This window comes from Pezoporus occidentalis, unplaced genomic scaffold (assembly GCF_034315485.1).
Source record: "Pezoporus occidentalis ecotype Australia unplaced genomic scaffold, CSIRO_AGI_Poc_V1 ctg68, whole genome shotgun sequence".
Lineage (NCBI taxonomy): Eukaryota > Metazoa > Chordata > Aves > Psittaciformes > Psittacidae > Pezoporus > Pezoporus occidentalis.
In genome coordinates, this window is record NW_026916030.1 from 202,966 (window position 1) to 219,153 (window position 16,188).

Below are 16,188 nucleotides of genomic sequence, written 5' to 3' on the forward strand. Positions count from 1 at the left end.
AGGGGGGGACCCACAATGCAACACGCAGCAGACGTGGAGGCAGCTCCCCGGCCGCTGGCATCGCTGCTGCAGGCAGAGACCCTCCATTGTCAGCCCTGGGGGGGGGGCAGCGGGGCCAGGCCCTGCATGGGGGTGTGGGGAGAGGCTCAGCGGTGGCGGGGCTGGCGCTAGGGGCCCGGGGGGGCTGTCACGGGGGGTGTCCTGCGCTGCGGGGGCTCGGGGAGGGCTGCCCTGACCCGCCGGGAGCAGGGGTGCGATGAGCGCTCAGGATGAGCAGTTCCAGGCAGCGGCCCCTGCGCCAGGGGCTCCCCGCGCCGATGACGGCATGACCTGGTGGTACAGGTGGCTCTGCAGGATGGCCGGGGTCGCCGGGGGCCTGTGTAAGTATCCCCGGCCCCGTGCGGCCCAGTGCAAGGGTCACGCTTGCGCCATGAGGCGGCCTTCTGGGGTCACGGGTTTGTGTCTGCTCCAGAGGGGACTCTGCTGTGTGTGGCAGAACAAAGAGCCCTGGGGTGGGCTTCTCTGGCACCCAGGGACGTGCTGCGTGCGTGCCGAGCCTGGCCCCGGCAGAAGGGGCGTCCCGGGGGTCCTGAGAACCCGCGGCTTTCTGTCTGGGCACGGCCCTCGGCCGGAGCAGCAGCTGAGCCCTGGCGCTCTGGGCAGATAAAGCTGACCAGGCACAGCAGGGGCAGGGCTTGGAGAGGGGCCATTGAATTCAGTTCATCCCATGTGGTTGGTGGGTGTTTGTATGTTCTTGCGACTTTCTTTCCTGTCCTGAATGTTGGAGCATGTTTCCTGCTACTCCTGCTGTAGATTGCTGATGGCCTGCCTGTGTTTGCTTTTTTGAAGGTGAATAATGGACTTGGTTTGTGTTGTGTGTTTTTAAGGGGTTTAATGTTGGACACAGAGAAGAAGGGAGACAGCAGACAGTGAAGTGAGTTGGCTGTGCTTGGAATTACCTGCTGAAAAAAACTTTCCCAGGGAAAGAATCTTTGCAACTTTGCCAGAGATCAGCCTGTCCTGTAGTGCTGTTTGCTGTGTTCTGTGGAGAGATTAATGGCTCTTAAAAGCAGGAGGGACTGTTATGACCACTTAGTCTGATCTCCTGCAGAGCACAGGATGGAGAATTTCTTCTGCTTCAGGTCTACAACTTCAAGAATGTTTCCCAGCCAGCACAGTCAGCCCTGATTTATTCCCTTGGCTGTGGAGTTTTGCCTGATCCCCCTTTTTCCCTGCCTCTGCCTCTTGCCTCAGGACTTGCCTGCACAAGTCCCGGACATTTTTGCAGTGGACCCCATAGCCTGTGGTGCTGTTGGGCAGCCTTGTTCCAGCCCCTGCGCGAGGCTGGGGAAGCACACGCTGCTCTCGCTGTTTCATGTCTGAGGTGCTGAAATCCCGGAGGTGTGAAAGGATTTGGTAGGGCTGCTCTTGCGGGGCGGAACGCGCCGGCCCTGCCATGCCCTGCCTGGGGCCCGCACTCCCGGCCCCGGCTGGCGGCCAAGGGCCCAGCTGGGACATGTCTGGAGTGCAGGGCCCAGGGCGGGTTTAGTGCAAAGGCGTTTTCCCACGGCCTGGGGCTGCAGCCGCGGCCTCGGCGCTCTCCGGGTGTCTCTGGCCCATGCAGAGCTCAGGACGCGTGCGGATGGAGGATGCTGTTGGGTCGCGTTGGTGGCGTTGCCCGCTTGGTGCTAGAGCAGCGCACAAGTGCCTTACAAGTGTAAGTCTTTGAAGACTTCTGTTTTCTTGGTCTGCATGTTTCAAAGCAGCTGAATTATACTTGGATTATTTTCCCAACTTTTTGTTCACGTCTCTGAGAACTCATGACTTGCTTTTAAAGGGAAGCTAAGAGCTTTGCGTGGTTAGGTGTCCTGGGTTCAGCTTTAGCAAGACGTTGGTAGAGTCAAAGAAGAGCCAGGCTCTCTACAGGATTACTGATGATCTGGGCAGACAGACAGTTTGCCCTTTAGCCCTGACAGTCTCCCTTCATGAGGTTTGTCAGGCACAGAACGAGGCAGCAGCATTTCCTCTTACAAGCAGGTAAATGGGGAGCTTTGGAAAGCAGCAACCCTCCAACCCCCTCTGCTAGTAATGGCTCTTTTCAAAACGCTCCTTGTTCAGCCTCACCTCGTTGAAGGTGGACAGTTTGGAAAAAGGGCAACTAATAAAACAGCAAGGCTGGAGTTTGCTGCTGTTTTTCAGAGCTTGCTATGAAAGAACAGAATCCATTTAGAAGGATTTTGAGCAACTGGATCATGGTCCTGCTCCAGGGCTGGATTATTTATGACAGAAGGAAAAATTCCCTATAGAAAGGAAGAGAAACTTTGTTAGCACTGTTGAGACTGGGAGATGTCTACCACATGCAAACACCTGCAGCACACAACTTGCTGAAGCCAGAAGGGTCCAAGGGCCAGAGCAGGAGCAAGACAAGGTTCAGGATCTGTTCTTGGCTCTTGCGCAGGCTGGCTTGGAGACCTTGGCCAAGTCCCTTGTGTTCCTGTTTGTAATAGGACAAGGAGAGTCTGTGGCTTTTGTGAAATGCTCTAGGAGCAAAAATAGGATTGTGATGAGGACAGTGACCAGCTGCTTGAAATGAATAGAGCCTTTGTGTGTGTGGGGGTAGCGTTCTTCTTTCTCCATTTTCACTCCCAGTTATCTGTGCTTCCTCAGGGATTTGAGATGGGTCAGCAGTTGAACAAATGGCAGAACTGTCTGCCTCCTGTAGCTTACGTGCCATTGAGTGTTATCTGGATTTTAAATCAATGTGAGGCTTTGTCTCTGTCTTGGCAGCTCCATCCCCTTTTGGCTACTGAAGCAGGAGCCAACCCTGTCCTGGTAGGACAAGGATGTGCGAGGCTGCTGCAGGACTCGCTGCTCTGCAGAAAAGCCCTAAGGTCACCAAACTGTTACCAGTGACTGTTGGCCACTGTTTAAAAATACCTTTGGTTGGTTGCTTCCTAAAACCAGGAGATCACTTACCTGTGGGGTGACCTTAGATCGCTCCTGTCACAGCCCTGCGGTTCTGTTTTCCAGTCTGATAAATAAGGAACTTATTTATGTTAAGGGAACTTTGAGGATTCAGCAGTGACTGCTGAAAAGAAACCTTGCAAACTTGTGCCAGGCTTTTGAGGGACAGGACTGCCCATAGCAGCTCTGCCCGCAGCAGCTCTGCTCAGGGGTCCCCTTAGCAAAACAGGAACAGCCATCTGAAATACCCAAACCCAGGCTGGTCTCATTCCTTAGATGGCCTCTGCTGTTCTTCATTGTGTTGCTGATGGTCTGCAAGCAGCATTTAAGGGTTATGGAATGTAGCTGGGGTTGTGCAAGGTGGTCACTGTGGCCCCAGTCATGTGCTGCTGCCTCCTGCCCAGGCTGGGTTCCCAGTGAGCAGCAGGACCTGCTGTTGTCAGAGCAGGGAACAGGCATATCGGGTGCTGGGGATGCTCTGCAAGTTTCATGAGGCAGGAAGGAACAAGCAGCCTTGGCACAGGCCCTGCTGCCTCATTCCTCAACTTGCATGACAGAGCCGGGAGTGTGGGGGATACTTTGGGCTCTGCTTTATCCGCTCCCATTTATATTAGTGGACACAAACTTGGCTCTTTTCTGCCCATCTCTAGCACAGCACTGGCAGCGTGTGGCAGAGGCTGGGTTCACCTCTGCTTTATTTACTGTCTTTGTGCCTTGGTGCTGCAAGTCATGTTTTTGCTGAACTTCCCTTGTGCTGCTTGGAGATGGGTGCCTGCTGGGACCTCTTTGTTCTTCCCAGGACAAAGCAGTAATTCCTCAGCAAATAAAACCCAGGGTGCTGCGTATGTGACTCCATGCAACAGCAAGTGCTCTGTTCTCCGCAAGTGTTGTGCTAAGAGGTCCAGCACTTGAAGCAAAAGGATACCTGGCTGGAGGAGCCAGGATGAAAACCTCTCCCCTGCATCCTGGGCTCCTGTTCAGACCGTCAGACTTTCCCAAGAGGCCTTCTGTGCTGGTCTGTACAGTGCCTGGAGGTGCTGGCCAAGGCAAGGGCTCTTCTGAGCAGTGCCTACTTTGCAAAACATGCCCAGATACAGGAGAGCAGCATCACGCTGGTGTGGTTGCAAGGTCTGGTGTGGGCAGAGCTGGGAGGAGCAGCCAGCCCTGCCTGCTGGGTCTGGCCTCGCTGCCCCTGTGGGCACACAGGGTTGGTCTTTATAGTTACTGAAACCGCTTTGCTTTCCAGCCTGTGCCTTCGCTGGTCTCTGGAACTGTGTCACCATCAACCCCCTGAACATCGCAGCTGGCGTGTGCATGATGTGAGCAGAGTTGCTTTTTTCTTTTCCACTGGGAGGGAGGTTTCGTTAATGGAGCAAGGGGCAGAGCTGTCTGCTGGGGCAGTGGACAGGAGTTCTTTTGTTCTTTCTTTACCCCTTTTTAGGTAAACACTGGGATATCCTTATCCAAAGTATGTCTGGGGTTCAAGGGTTTGGGAATTATCAAAGTGTGGGGAGGGCGCAGAGCGGTCCAGCCCTGCCATTCCCTTCTGCCAGCAGCTGCTGGTCTCTGGGGGTGGGGCCACTGCTGACACTCCTCTGGGCCATGTGGGCAGGACTAACTCTGGTTTGCTCTGTCTGGAGGCTCAACGCCTTCGTCCTGTTCCTGTGTGAAGCCCCCTTTTGCTGCCAGTTTATCGAGTTCGCGAACGCCGTCTCTGCAAGGGCAGACAAGCTGCGACCATGGCAGAAAGCTGCTTTCTACTGCGGGTGAGGATGCTCCTGGGGTGCGTTGTGGTGCTGAAGTCATCCCGGGAGCTGCGTTGGGATGCATATGGGACGCCAGAATGCATGAGCATCCCTACATCCTGCGGGGCGCGGAGCCTGGCTTTGAGGGCTGCTCTGTCTTGCAGGATGGCTGTGTTCCCTGTCATGCTCAGCCTGACGCTCACCACGCTCTTTGGAAATGCCATTGCGTTTGCCACCGGGGTGCTTTATGGCCTGTCGGCGCTCGGCAAGAAGTAAGAGAGCACTGTCTGCTTGTGGAGGGGAGGGGAAGGTGGACCTCCAGCCCTCACCCCATCTGCCTTGCTAAGGCTGTGCTTTCCTCTTATACTAACCATGCTTTCAGGTGTAAATGGTGCCAGAGAACATTTCCCTGCCATCATCTCTTAAGGCCTGGGGAGGAAGGTCCTAGGGTTTGCTGAAGCTCTGAGCTTTTCCTTGGAAGCTCAGTCTGGGTTGCCCTGTGAGTCCCAGCTGTCTTTATGCAGCGGTTCGGCAGATGGGCCCAGCTCTGGGGGCAGCGACACACTTTGGTAGGGTTGGAGAGGGGCAGCAAGTCTCATTTCACTCCCAGCATCCCTCAGCACAGTGAGACCCAGGCCCCAGTTTTGAGACCTATCTGCTGGGTGCTGTACCCACCATGGTGGGCACCTGGAGCCCAGAGACCCACTGTTCCTTCTCTCTGCAGGGGGGATGCTATTTCCTACGCTCGGATCCACCAGCAGCAGAAGCAGATGGATGAAGAGAAGCTCACAGGGGCCCTGGAGGGACAGGGTCTCTGAAACACGCGAGCTCAGGGTAATCTCTCCTGGACACTGAGATGGTGAAGCTGTGCAAATCTACTGCCCTTCCCTCTGCCCACTCCCCTCTCTGCAACGCAACAATTTTCCTGGACACTGCAGCGACTGGAAATCTCAGGGGCTGGGGCAGGCTGTGCCCTGTTCTCACACCAGCATCCAGACTTCAGTGTGTTGGCCCCTTTCTCCTCCTCAGCCAGATATCTCACAGTTCCCTATTCTTTAGGTTTTTGTGGTTTGTTGTTTGTCTTGTGGGGTGGTGGTGGTGTTTCTTCTTTTCTGCAGAGGTGTTGGCTTTTGAGTGCTGTTACCAGCCTGAACAGGTAGCCTTTCTTTGAAGTGATGCCTACAAGCAAGGATGCCTACAAGTTCCTTTTGGAGCTGCTCTCTGCATGGGGTGAGGAGGGACAGAGCTGACATACCATCTCCTTGCCTGCACTGGTCTCATGGGAGTCAGGGAGCTGCTGGCTTCACGCTGGGGGTGACCTGCGTTGCACGTTACATGTTTATGTTAACACTCCCTGGTGTGGTCCTTCCCAGGTATAACACATGAACCCAGGGTTTGGCGATGCACAGTGATGCTTAAGCTTGGTCTTCTTCCATTGAGTATGGTCCAGTTAGGGCAGGCATGGGAAAGGACTTTCAGCAAAAAACCATGCAAAGACCAGAACCATCCCTGCAGAGGAGTTGCCAGAGTTGCTGGGGCAGATCCTGGTACCTACAAAGCACAGTCCCTGCTTCCTCTGCGTAGAGCTGGAGACACTTACTGCAATTTACTTGAATTACAACTTTTAATTACTTTGTCTTAATAAGGGTGCTTTTCTTAAGCTTCACTCTTTTCCTAGGGAAGAAGGTGAATAAGGTTTGCTTTACCTCAGCTGGGAAAGGGTATGATTGCTTGAGCCAAGAGGGGTTTTTTGTTGGTGTTAAGGAGCAACCTTCTCTTGTAAGCCTGAAACTCTGCTCCGTTATCTCTCACTCTCTTCTCCTGCTCCTGTGACCCATCCTTCCCCACAAGGGACCTGCTTTTTGCTTATATTTGATGTTGTCTTTGCTTTGGGTTCATGTTCTTTCTGTATCAATCGTGCTGTTTTTGTATGGGAAGGTAGCATACCCTTCCTTTGCAAATACAAAGTCTGCACCATTATCAGTTTAGATAGCTGGGATGTCTTGCTTCTTTATTCCAGGTCCATCAGTGCTTTTCACATCCTGTTTTCTGTTTGCTTTGTAACATGCAGAACAAAACTGCTCACAAAGCTCAGATCCCCCTCTTCTTCTTATGGTTTCTTCTGTGGAGGTTAATTTTTTTTTTTTCACATGATTACTTTTTGTTGTCATTAGGAAAAGGGGGAATAATTTAGTTCTGTTTATTTAAGTATTTTGCTGAGAGTCATTCTCTTTGGACATGGGAGGAAGGAGTGCTCCGTTTCCTGTCCTTCAAAGGACTGTCTCATCCCACTGGGGGGGTCTCTGAACCCTGAGCCCTGGCTGCTGTGGCTGGGATGCTGTAACTGTAGAATCCTATTTCAGCCTTCAGAGCATTTCTCAGATTTCTAAAAAGTGTGTTGTCTTTTGACCCCTTTTGTTTTCTTCTGGGCCACTGGCTTGGCAAAGTTTGGTTTCCCGCTCTCCTGGGAGAGAGAAGGGAGGAACACTGGGCTGTAACTGCTGGGCTGGAGGTTGGTAATTGCTTGGCAGCCGTGGCAGGTAGCAGCTATGGTGAGCAGTGGCGGTGGGGACTGCAGCCTGTTCTTCATCCTCTGCCCTGGGAGCAGAGCTCCTGCTGCCACCAACACTCTGTGGTCCCATTTGAATCCCTGGGGTACCAGTGTGGTTGTGCTGGAAATGTGTGGAAATGCTATTGGAGGCTGACTGCTGTCTGTCAGATGGGTCTGTCCACCAACCACTCTGCAGCTTCGGAGCGGTATTGTGTTGAAAAGTATCCATATTACATGTCCTTCCTCTGGGTATGGTGTGTGTTCACATCAGGGGAACACCAGCACATCCCTGGCAGGGCCTGGAGAGGTGGCTGGGTATGGAAGTAGCCTGTGCATTGCAGCAGGAACAAAGCGGTCCCTGGAGATTGCCGGGCTAAGCTGCCAGCTAATGATAGCCCTTGTTTCTTCCTTGGAGTTCAGGGAGGTGTGAGGATTTACACCAGTCAGGAACATGGCTTGCGTTTATTTACACACATGGGCGCCTGCAGCTGGATGCTGGGTAACCAGTTTGTGCTAAGCCCCTTTCCCCCCGGCTTCTGAACCATAGTTGCTCTGGCACCAGCTTGTCTGGGATGCAGAGTAGGCACCGCTAGCGCAGATGCAGCTTGTTTCAATGAAAGCTGTGCCATTTCAGAGCCCCAAGTTCTGGGCTGATCCCTGCTGCTGCACGCAACACACGGGCCACTGTTAGGGAGCACAGCCTCCCACCTGGGTCATGCTGCCTGCAGCAATGGGGTGCTGCAGGGGAAATACATGGCAGCCCGTGGGGTACCTTAGTGGTAACAGCCTTTCTGCTCTTGGAGCTCTTTTCCATGTACAGAACCTTTACTGGCTGGTTTGAGTGCTGAGTCCTGCCTAGCAAACAAGACATCTGCTGTTATTTCAGGGGGGTTTGGGGACTTAAGTAGTGCTTAGTAGAGGAATGTTGCATACTGATGCACGTAGCTACGAGCATGTCTTTGGTAGTAACTGCTTTGTGAGTAGTTCCACAGTAGCTTTAGTGACAGGAGGTGAAAAGCAAAGCAGAGGTGATAGAGAAACATTTTCAGCCTGGTCTCCATCTGCGGTGATGAACAACAGAGCTTGTAGGACCCTCGCTGGCTTCATCTGATTGTCCTCATGCCGCAGACCAGTAGCAGTCCCTGTTGCAGGCAGGTGCTGCTCTAGGTCACTTGGAGGGCTCGTGAGAAGAGTTGTTGTGACAGTTAGTGATGGTCTGACCTCCGTGTGGACAAGACATTTTTTGTGGAGATAGAAGGGACCTTTAGAGTAGTAGCATCACAGTAGTTATATGCCTATTCACAGTGCATGGTGGTTATTAATTTTGTTTAGAGACACCATTGGTGTGCTTGGAGCTGTGTAAGGATAAATGAAGTTAAAAGCCTGCTCTAGAGATAGATTTTACAGGTTCAACCCAATTCCTGCTGATGGCATCCAGGCTAGTGGGCTCTATGGAAGAGGTTCTGCTTGCCAGGTCTTGGAAGGGCCTCTGGGGTATGATGGGGCAGAAGTTTTGTTACTTGAGAACTCAAGAGCGGGTGATGCATTGACCGTAGTGAGTTGTTGATACCAAGTGTGGAAAGACACTGGCAGCACATGTGCACTTGGCAACGGACTGTTACACCGTTCACCGTGAGCTGTGCACTTCTTACCCAGGTAAGAGCTGCAACTCTTCCATGTCCCATTCAGTCATGAAGTTGACAGCACTCGTGCATGTTAACTCCGCTATTTCCTGGGGCTGTCTGTTGGGCCTGAAGAGTAGAAGCTCACCTTCTGCTGTGTGCCAGGACCTCACTGCTCTGGGCAGGAGCTGATTTTGTAACACCAATTGATTCTCTGTGTGTGCAGTGAATAAAAAGACCATTCTACCTCTGGAAAGAGCCACTGTGATTTCTCAGACTATAAAAACTGTAGCGAAACTGCTCAGACTTTCTATACTGAAGAAAGGAGTCACTCAGAAAATACTTCTCCAATGAGGTTCTCACAGAACATGAAGAGTCCAACCTCATTTCATATTTGGGCACTTCCTCCTTAGGCCAAGCCCTGGGAAGCTCAGTTAATCTTTGTCATTTTTTTAACTTAGGAAAAAAACCCCATCCACTGTCTTCAGGGAAGGCTTTCATTGGAGTGAAGATATCAAGACCTAGTCCATAGCCATGTGAGCAAGAGAACACTTTAGCACAGGGCTACCATAGATCCTGATCTTCAGAGGGTCAGTGGAAAGCAGAGGCTCTTCAGACCTCTCATAATCAGACCATGCTTAGAAACATCATATTCCAGCCAGGACTGAACTTTCTGGAAATGGGTCTCAGCAGCAAAGGTTGGGTCTAATGCTGAATTTTCTTTGTGGGTTTGATTTTGGCCCATCTGTTCCTCTCTCCTAGGCTGCTTTAAATCAATGCTCTGATGAAGCATATCTTCAGGGATTTCTCTCATCTCCTGCTGTAGGGCTTCTAAATAGTAGCTAGCATATCTTGAGATCTGGTTCAAATCCATGCTGTTACCCTGTGCTTCCTTGTCACAGTGGGCTGAATGTTCTGGGAGTGAGAGGACACAAGCTTCTCCACCAACTCTCAGGGTGCCAAGTGCATTTCAGGAGGTTGAACAAATGCTTGGGCAAATCACCTCCCAGTTCAGCCTCTGTTGTTCTGCCCTTTTGGGAGAAGTTGTATGTGATACTCAGCAAGGCCATTTGCTCCTTCCATAACCACCTACTGCAGCTGTGTTTTACCTGGGGTTAGGCTCTAAATAAATTTTAATGTCCTTAGTCCTGCAGGACACACAGGAAAAAGGGATAAGACAATTTGCTACTATGCAGTTGAAATCTTAAAATGAGGTGGAGGCTTCACACACAACTGTGATGGGAGGCACATCCACCTTTCTTTATGGATGAGTAAAACCCTGTGGTGGGAAGCACCCACCCCAGTACAAAGTATTGTCAGAACCCACCATGTCTTTCCTACAGTGAATCACTTGCACTACAGCTGAATGTGTGTCTGTTCCTGTTCTTTGTTTTTGTCTTGGATCTTCTTTGTGAACTGTATTCGGTCTTGTTTTTTAGGCTTCTAGTGTAATGCGTGTTTTTAGAGCAATAAAATGTGGCAGCTTTTAATACAAAATATCTGGCTCTGCCTCTTTCACAGTCCTTAAGTACGAGAGACTCATCTGGGAAGCTGCAGGCTGTTGTGGTTCCCTTGTCACAGTCCTCATCTGCCTCTCCCATCCCACCCGCCTGCAGCTCCCTTCTTTGCAAATCAAGGCAACATCTCACAGTTGGAGGCAAAACCGTTTTATTCTTGCAACTACATGATGAAGTTTTGCCAGAACAGCTACAGCTGCTGTGTTCCAGCCAAACCCTCGGGCTCTCAAGCTGCTTTGGTGGCTGCTGCATGAAGCACTTCTGTGTTTTTTTGTCTGCAGCACACGTTTGATTTTCCAGGACATCTTTTCTCTAGCCTGGTCCCATGCCTTGGGTTGACCTGTTGCCCAGAGCACAACAGGTAGTGTTCAATAATAGAAGAGAAGGTAAAGTTCCAGCTGGCAACTTCTACATCCAAAGCGAGATGATCATTGCTGCCCATTCCTCTCCTATTGCCTTCACAGAGAACTCCAGCCTCTACCTCCGTCAGTGTAATAGTTTTCTTTGTTGCCCTTGCGCATGTGGATTGGACTGGTAGCCTGGCACAGTTGGCACATGGCAGCTCCTACCTCATGAATGACCTCCGTCCAGTCCTGAAGAAGGCCTCGATCTGTTCCAGGGACCTGCCTTTGGTTTCTGGAATGCAGCAGCCTGTGAATAGGATGTTCCCGGCACAGATGACAGCGAAGAACAGGAACGGCACCTCGAGACCAAAGGTGTTCTAGAACGTGTGACAGAAGATGTGGGCTGATGCATAAGGTGCCAGGAGGGGCTGCAGAACCCCCTCTCAAGGCAATACCCACCACGGCCAGGAGGAAGGACTGGGTCAGGGCAAAGGCTGTCAACCAGCTCAGGACGACACAGAGGCCCGAGGCCACCCCACGGGCTTTCAGAGGGAGGATCTCCGACATGAGCAGCCAAGTAATGGGGCCCCAGCCCATGGCATAACCTGCAGGGAGGAGGGGTAAAGGGAGGCTGTTGAAGTTTTGAAGCCTGCTGAGGAGTGCAGAAGAGCCTTCTGCAATCCTGCCCTGGGCCCCATTATCTTTATTCCTGCCCATTCATGCTCTGTCAGCCCTCAGAGTGACTTCAGATGCTGTCTCTCTTGGTCTTCCAGGGATAACTGCCTCCCTTCCACCTCCAAGCCCAATCTCTTTGCTCCATATCACCCTGACTGGGTAAGAAGAGTCCCCCCAGCCTGTTACTCAGCCCTGTGCTGTGGGTCCTAGGCTCTCTCGCTCTCTGTACCTACCCATTATGAAGAACATGGTTGCCAGAAGGGGGATGAGGGTGATGTAGTTTGTCGGCTCAGCAAAAGGGTTGGCAGAGCTCACCAAGGTCTTGTTGGCAATAGTGCCATTCTGAGAAGCTGGCACAAAGTGGATGTAGAGCCCCATGGTCAGGTTTGAGACCAACATGACACCAGCTGTGGAGAGATGCAACAGCACAGTGGGACTGATGGGTGAGTGATCCTCTCTATGCCAATGACTGATCTCCTGGGAACGCCTGAGCTGAGTCACCACCAAAGGAAAGAGACCTCCTCACTCCCTGCCCCAGTTCTGTATGGCTGAGCATCGGAGGAGTTTCCACTCCTGCATGTTTGCAGAGCTCCCGCAAGTCCTTCAATAAGAGCTTCTCTTGCACAACAGTACACGAGACGTACCTGATACAAAAAGAAGAATCTTCCGCCCAGCTTTATCCATTGACACGGCAGCGATCGCCACCGAGAACAGACGTACCAAGCCAACAAGAGCTGCATCATACTCTGGTTTCTGCAATGGCAAAAGTAGTGGGGAAGCTGAGGTGGGGGAGCTGGGGAACGAGCAGGTTCCTACATGTGTTGTCTTGACTCTGGCTGATGACTTTGTCAAAGCTGTTCTCCTAAAGTAAGAGACCAGAAAATCTGAAACTCAGAGAAGAGTGGGGAAACAGTGGGTCCAGTCCTGCTCCCCAGCCTCATGCATCCTCACTGGCTATTGCTGCTAACCAAGTGCTTTAAAAAGTGCTCCAAAGTTGGGGTTATGGGGCTGCAGGGGGCTTGGAGCTTTGGGCAGCTGGCGCTGAGCTCAATGCAATGGGAGCACAAGCCCAACCCCAGGGCTCACCAGAATGACAGAAGTTTTCTTGAATATTGACTGCAGGTACACAAGGATGCAAGTGACACCTGAGAGCTGCTGCAGGAACCTCATCCCCCCTGCGATCAGGATGGGCTTGTAAAGGAAGGGGTCCTTGATCTCAGCACAGGAAACACGCCGGCTCTGGAAGGGACAAAGCCAGGAAATCAAAGTGTGGCTCCCTCTGAGCACCACTGTGGCTCCCAGAAGATGGCTCAGGACTTGCTTAAAGAAGGTTGGATTGTGTGGCTTCCAGGTAACACCCCCCCCCCCCCCGCCATGCTGGAGGTGAACATCCTCACCTGCTTCCTCACGCTGTCCTTGATTTGCTCATACTCCTGTATGTAGTCCGTGTCCTTCCCCCGCAGCCAGCACAGTGACACCAATGCCTCATCCTTCTTTCCCTGGGAGAGCAGGAACCGGGGCGAGTTGGGCATGAAGCAGAGCAGGATGCTCATCACAAGCACGGGCACCTCCCCAGCGACAGCCAGTGAGCGCCAGTCCAGCACCAGCCCTGCCGGAGCAGCACAGTCAGGAGCAGAAGGCGCATTGGGAAGGGTGTCCTGGTGCCTCCACGTAGGCAATACCACAATTTAAATTTAATAAATCCAGCAGGGGAAAAAATTGAGTTATTGCACATATTTTTCTCCTAGAAAAGAAGCATTTTCAGCTGACAATACAGGGAAATTCCAGCAAGCTCCCCAGATCTTAGAGTATCCAGCAAGATCCTGCAGCAACCAGGGCACATGCTCACAGGAGGTACACACACAGTTCATTGCATGCTGCTTTTCAGCACTGGCAAAACCTTGGCAGGACCTGGGTCTGTAGGTGTGGTAATGGCCATGATCCATGCAGGTTATGGGTTTGTCCCTCTGGGTGTACACACACACACACACACACACACACACACAAGTGAAAGTCACACAGGGGTGATCCTGTCCAGGCCCCCTTTGCACACCTGGGCTGGTGGCTGTGAGGGAAAGGAATCAATCAACTTGCTGACAAAGTTTAAAATAAAATCCCCTTCCCCAAGGTCCCACGGAGGGTTTCCTGCCCTCTGAACACTGAGATACTTGCCCAGCGCATACAGGAAGAGGGAGCCCAGCACTGCCATCATCTGAGGACAAGCGCCCAGCGTGCCTCTGACCCCGGGATGGGAGATCTCCGAGATGTACACCTGGAGCAGGACAACACCTGCTTAACAGAGCTCTAAAACATGGCTGTTGCCACCAAAACCTGAACTCTGTCACCTCGCAGTGGTCCACTGCAGCCAAGGGAAACCCGAATTGCTGGGAAACTGTCCTCTAGGGGTGGGAACCTGACTGGTTCAGCACCAGGAGCCTTGCAGGCGCCTCCAGTTCCCTCCCTTTCCCAGCACGGGGGAAGTGCTCCAGCAGCGCGCAGCGCGCTCAGACTCCCATTACTGGAAAGTCGTGCCACAGGGTTGCTCAATGCTCGCCTTCCCCTCTGCTTGGGACATGAGCTCAACGTTTGGTAAATGCTGAGGGAACCACTGCTGGGAGGAACAGGGCAGGGCTGAGGACTTGCCTTCCCTTTTCTGCAGGCAAGAAAGTCCATCGCCCTGGGACTTTCCAGCGCATCTTCCCCAGCCCCAGTCACCAGCCACAACGCTGGAGCTCTGCTCATGCCTTCAGAAAGCAAAGGGATGTCCCGGGCTCAGCTACAGCCCCATCTCCTGCCGCGCAACCCCCCGGCAAGCTCCCTCCAGTGGCACGTTACCGGGATGGAGGCGGACGTCACGCCGCCAGCATAGCCTGTGAGCACGCGGCCCAGCAGCAGCAGCCCGGTTCCCTGGGCGCCGGCCATCAGCGCGTATCCCACGGCGGAGGGCAGTGCCGAGAACATGATGCTCAGTTTGCGGCCCAGGCGGTCGTTGAGGAGCATGGTGCTGAGCCCCCCTGCCGCCGCCCCCAGCATGAACACTGACTGCGGGGGACACAGAGAGGGGGCCCGGTGGGTCTGGGCTCCCCCGGCTCTGCCTCCCTCTGCAGCAGGGACAACCCCGCTCCTTACCCCGAACCAGGACGCTGTGTTCTGGTCCAGCCTCAGCGCGGGGCTGGGGTGAGCCTCCAGGGCAGGGATCACGGGTGAGGGGTAAACCAGGGCAAAGCCGAAGCTGAAGTTCCCCAGAACAGCGGCAAACACAGCCAGGTAGAGACGCCTGTTGTGGAGGCTCCTGAGGGAGGGACAGAGCAGGAAGGAGGGGTGCCCTTATCGCACCCAGCAGAAAGTCTAACTCTGTCTTGCAGCTTCCCCAGCCTTGGCCGAGACTCTCGTGACACCCATGTGGTTTCCTGGGAAATGGCCCCACAGCACCAGGCTGAGGGTTTCTCCGAGTGGAGCAGCAGCTGCTGCTGCCGTGTGGCGGGGAGCAAGAGCCCATACCCTGGGCACTGCCAATGTTCTCCTCTGCACCAGGCAGCTTTCAGAGGGTTCAACAGACCGAGAAAAGCAGAAGCTGGAGCCAAGCAGCAGCCGGCTCATCCCAGTGCAGCAGGGAGGGGGTTCTTTCCAAGACCCCCATCGGGAACATGAATCCCCATGAGAGTCGGATGGCCCAAAAGCACCCACAACCGCAGCTCTCCCAGGCAGGCTCCTCCAGCACTGCACACCCTAGGCAGAATGAGACCCCTCTCAAGGCAACTCATCAATAACAGCAGCATGAAGCAGCTTTTCCACCAGCTGCCCCCAGCCCAGTGCTCTGGGGATGGGAGGCACAGCCCACCCCGCAGGCAGCCCCGCGGCCCAGCCTGGCCCTTACTGCAGGTATTCCCTGTCGATTCTCTTGCCAGCGTTCTCGGGAAAGGTCCAGTATGAGGAGCCCGTCCTTTGGACGAGGGGCTCGCGTGCGCTCGGCTCCATGGCAGTGCCGTGTCCGGTGCCTGTCACCGTGTGGGTGCTCGGGGCTGCGGGTGGGGAGGAAGAAGCAGCAGTAGGCGCCAGGGGAGAGGCGGCGTTGCCTCGTCACAGAAATCTGTGCCTCGTGGGCTCGCACCCGGCTGCTGCTGGGGAGGAAACCGGGGGGGCCGGAACCCCGCTCGGCAGCGAGCCATGGGAGAGTGATGGTGCCCTGCAGCCTGCACCTTGCTCCCAGGCAGCTCCTGTTCCCCCCAGCTCACATCAACGCAAATGCCCATTGCTGCAGTGGCACTTACAGGGACAATCCTCTCAGGACCATTTCCTTTTCTGAGGCCACTTCTCTCCCCTAGGGGAATTATTAGCAGTTAGACTGGCCAAACACTGCTGCTTTTTACAGGGGTAAATTGCATCTGTCTGAGCCTGGGGGAAGGTTTTCAACACAGACCAGAAATGAGGAAAGGGAGGTGAACATGGAGGGAGCAGGTGAGGGGGATGAAGAGTGCTGATGAGGATGGAAAAGGGGAGGGTGGCACCTCTGCTGGCAGACCTGGGCTGCCCACCAGTGCCTTGGCCCCCTCACCCTAATTCCCCAACCCTGTAGGGCTCTGCAGGCAGCTTTGTGCTGGGGCCTCTCCAGGTCCCAGGGGGCTGCAAGGTCCAAACTCACCCTGTAGGAAAGGGGAATGCACCTACTGGGGTTGCATTTTAATTAGCAAAAAATGGCTTTCCCTAAACTACTGTAGTGCTCCTCTTACTTCCATCATTCATCTTAGTCCCTGGTGCTTTTGGGACCAT

The 16,188-nt window shown here is 53.5% G+C and overlaps 2 protein-coding genes across 5 annotated transcripts; one reads left to right on the top strand and one right to left on the bottom strand.

Moving 5' to 3' along the window:
- CACFD1 (calcium channel flower domain containing 1) lies at positions 1-10,379 on the top strand. Of its 3 annotated transcripts, none has more exons than XM_062640988.1 (5): positions 1-88; positions 4,211-4,283; positions 4,605-4,730; positions 4,874-4,981; positions 5,434-10,379. In XM_062640988.1, the coding sequence occupies exons 1-5, from the start codon at positions 16-18 to the stop codon at positions 5,525-5,527; spliced, it is 474 nt and encodes a 157-aa protein (XP_062496972.1). In that variant the 5' UTR covers positions 1-15; the 3' UTR covers positions 5,528-10,379. The 3 variants fall into 3 exon arrangements, with proteins under 3 accessions (XP_062496972.1, XP_062496970.1, XP_062496969.1); XM_062640986.1 differs by lacking the exon at positions 1-88 and adding an exon at positions 198-380; XM_062640985.1 differs by lacking the exon at positions 1-88 and adding an exon at positions 3,851-4,079.
- A 154-nt stretch (positions 10,380-10,533) lies between these two features.
- Positions 10,534-15,492, bottom strand: SLC2A6 (solute carrier family 2 member 6). 2 transcript variants are annotated; one of them, XM_062640981.1, is made up of 10 exons: positions 15,296-15,492; positions 14,548-14,710; positions 14,254-14,460; positions 13,591-13,690; positions 12,816-13,027; positions 12,505-12,657; positions 12,063-12,171; positions 11,652-11,825; positions 11,203-11,348; positions 10,534-11,120 (listed from the first exon to the last, which is right to left on the bottom strand). In XM_062640981.1, the coding sequence occupies exons 1-10, from the start codon at positions 15,394-15,396 to the stop codon at positions 10,965-10,967; spliced, it is 1,521 nt and encodes a 506-aa protein (XP_062496965.1). In that variant the 5' UTR covers positions 15,397-15,492; the 3' UTR covers positions 10,534-10,964. The 2 variants fall into 2 exon arrangements, with proteins under 2 accessions (XP_062496965.1, XP_062496966.1); XM_062640982.1 differs by lacking the exon at positions 14,254-14,460 and having other exon boundaries at positions 15,296-15,491.
- Between the last annotated feature and the right edge of the window lie 696 nt (positions 15,493-16,188).

What these genes read in the sequence shown, in the direction of transcription:
- CACFD1 (XM_062640985.1), top strand. Translation starts at nt 3,908, where the DNA reads ATGAAAACCTCTCCCCTGCATCCTGGGCTCCTGTTCAGACCGTCAGAC. An exon ending in AGGAGAGCAGCATCACGCTG is followed by an intron (nt 4,080 to 4,210) that starts GTGTGGTTGCAA and finishes TTTGCTTTCCAG; the next exon opens with CCTGTGCCTTCGCTGGTCTC. An exon ending in AAAGCTGCTTTCTACTGCGG is followed by an intron (nt 4,731 to 4,873) that starts GTGAGGATGCTC and finishes TCTGTCTTGCAG; the next exon opens with GATGGCTGTGTTCCCTGTCA.
- SLC2A6 (XM_062640981.1), bottom strand. Translation starts at nt 15,396, where the DNA reads ATGGAGCCGAGCGCACGCGAGCCCCTCGTCCAAAGGACGGGCTCCTCA. An exon ending in TGACGTCCGCCTCCATCCCG is followed by an intron (nt 13,691 to 14,253) that starts GTAACGTGCCAC and finishes GTCCTGCTCCAG; the next exon opens with GTGTACATCTCGGAGATCTC. An exon ending in AGTCCTTCCTCCTGGCCGTG is followed by an intron (nt 11,121 to 11,202) that starts GTGGGTATTGCC and finishes CACACGTTCTAG; the next exon opens with AACACCTTTGGTCTCGAGGT.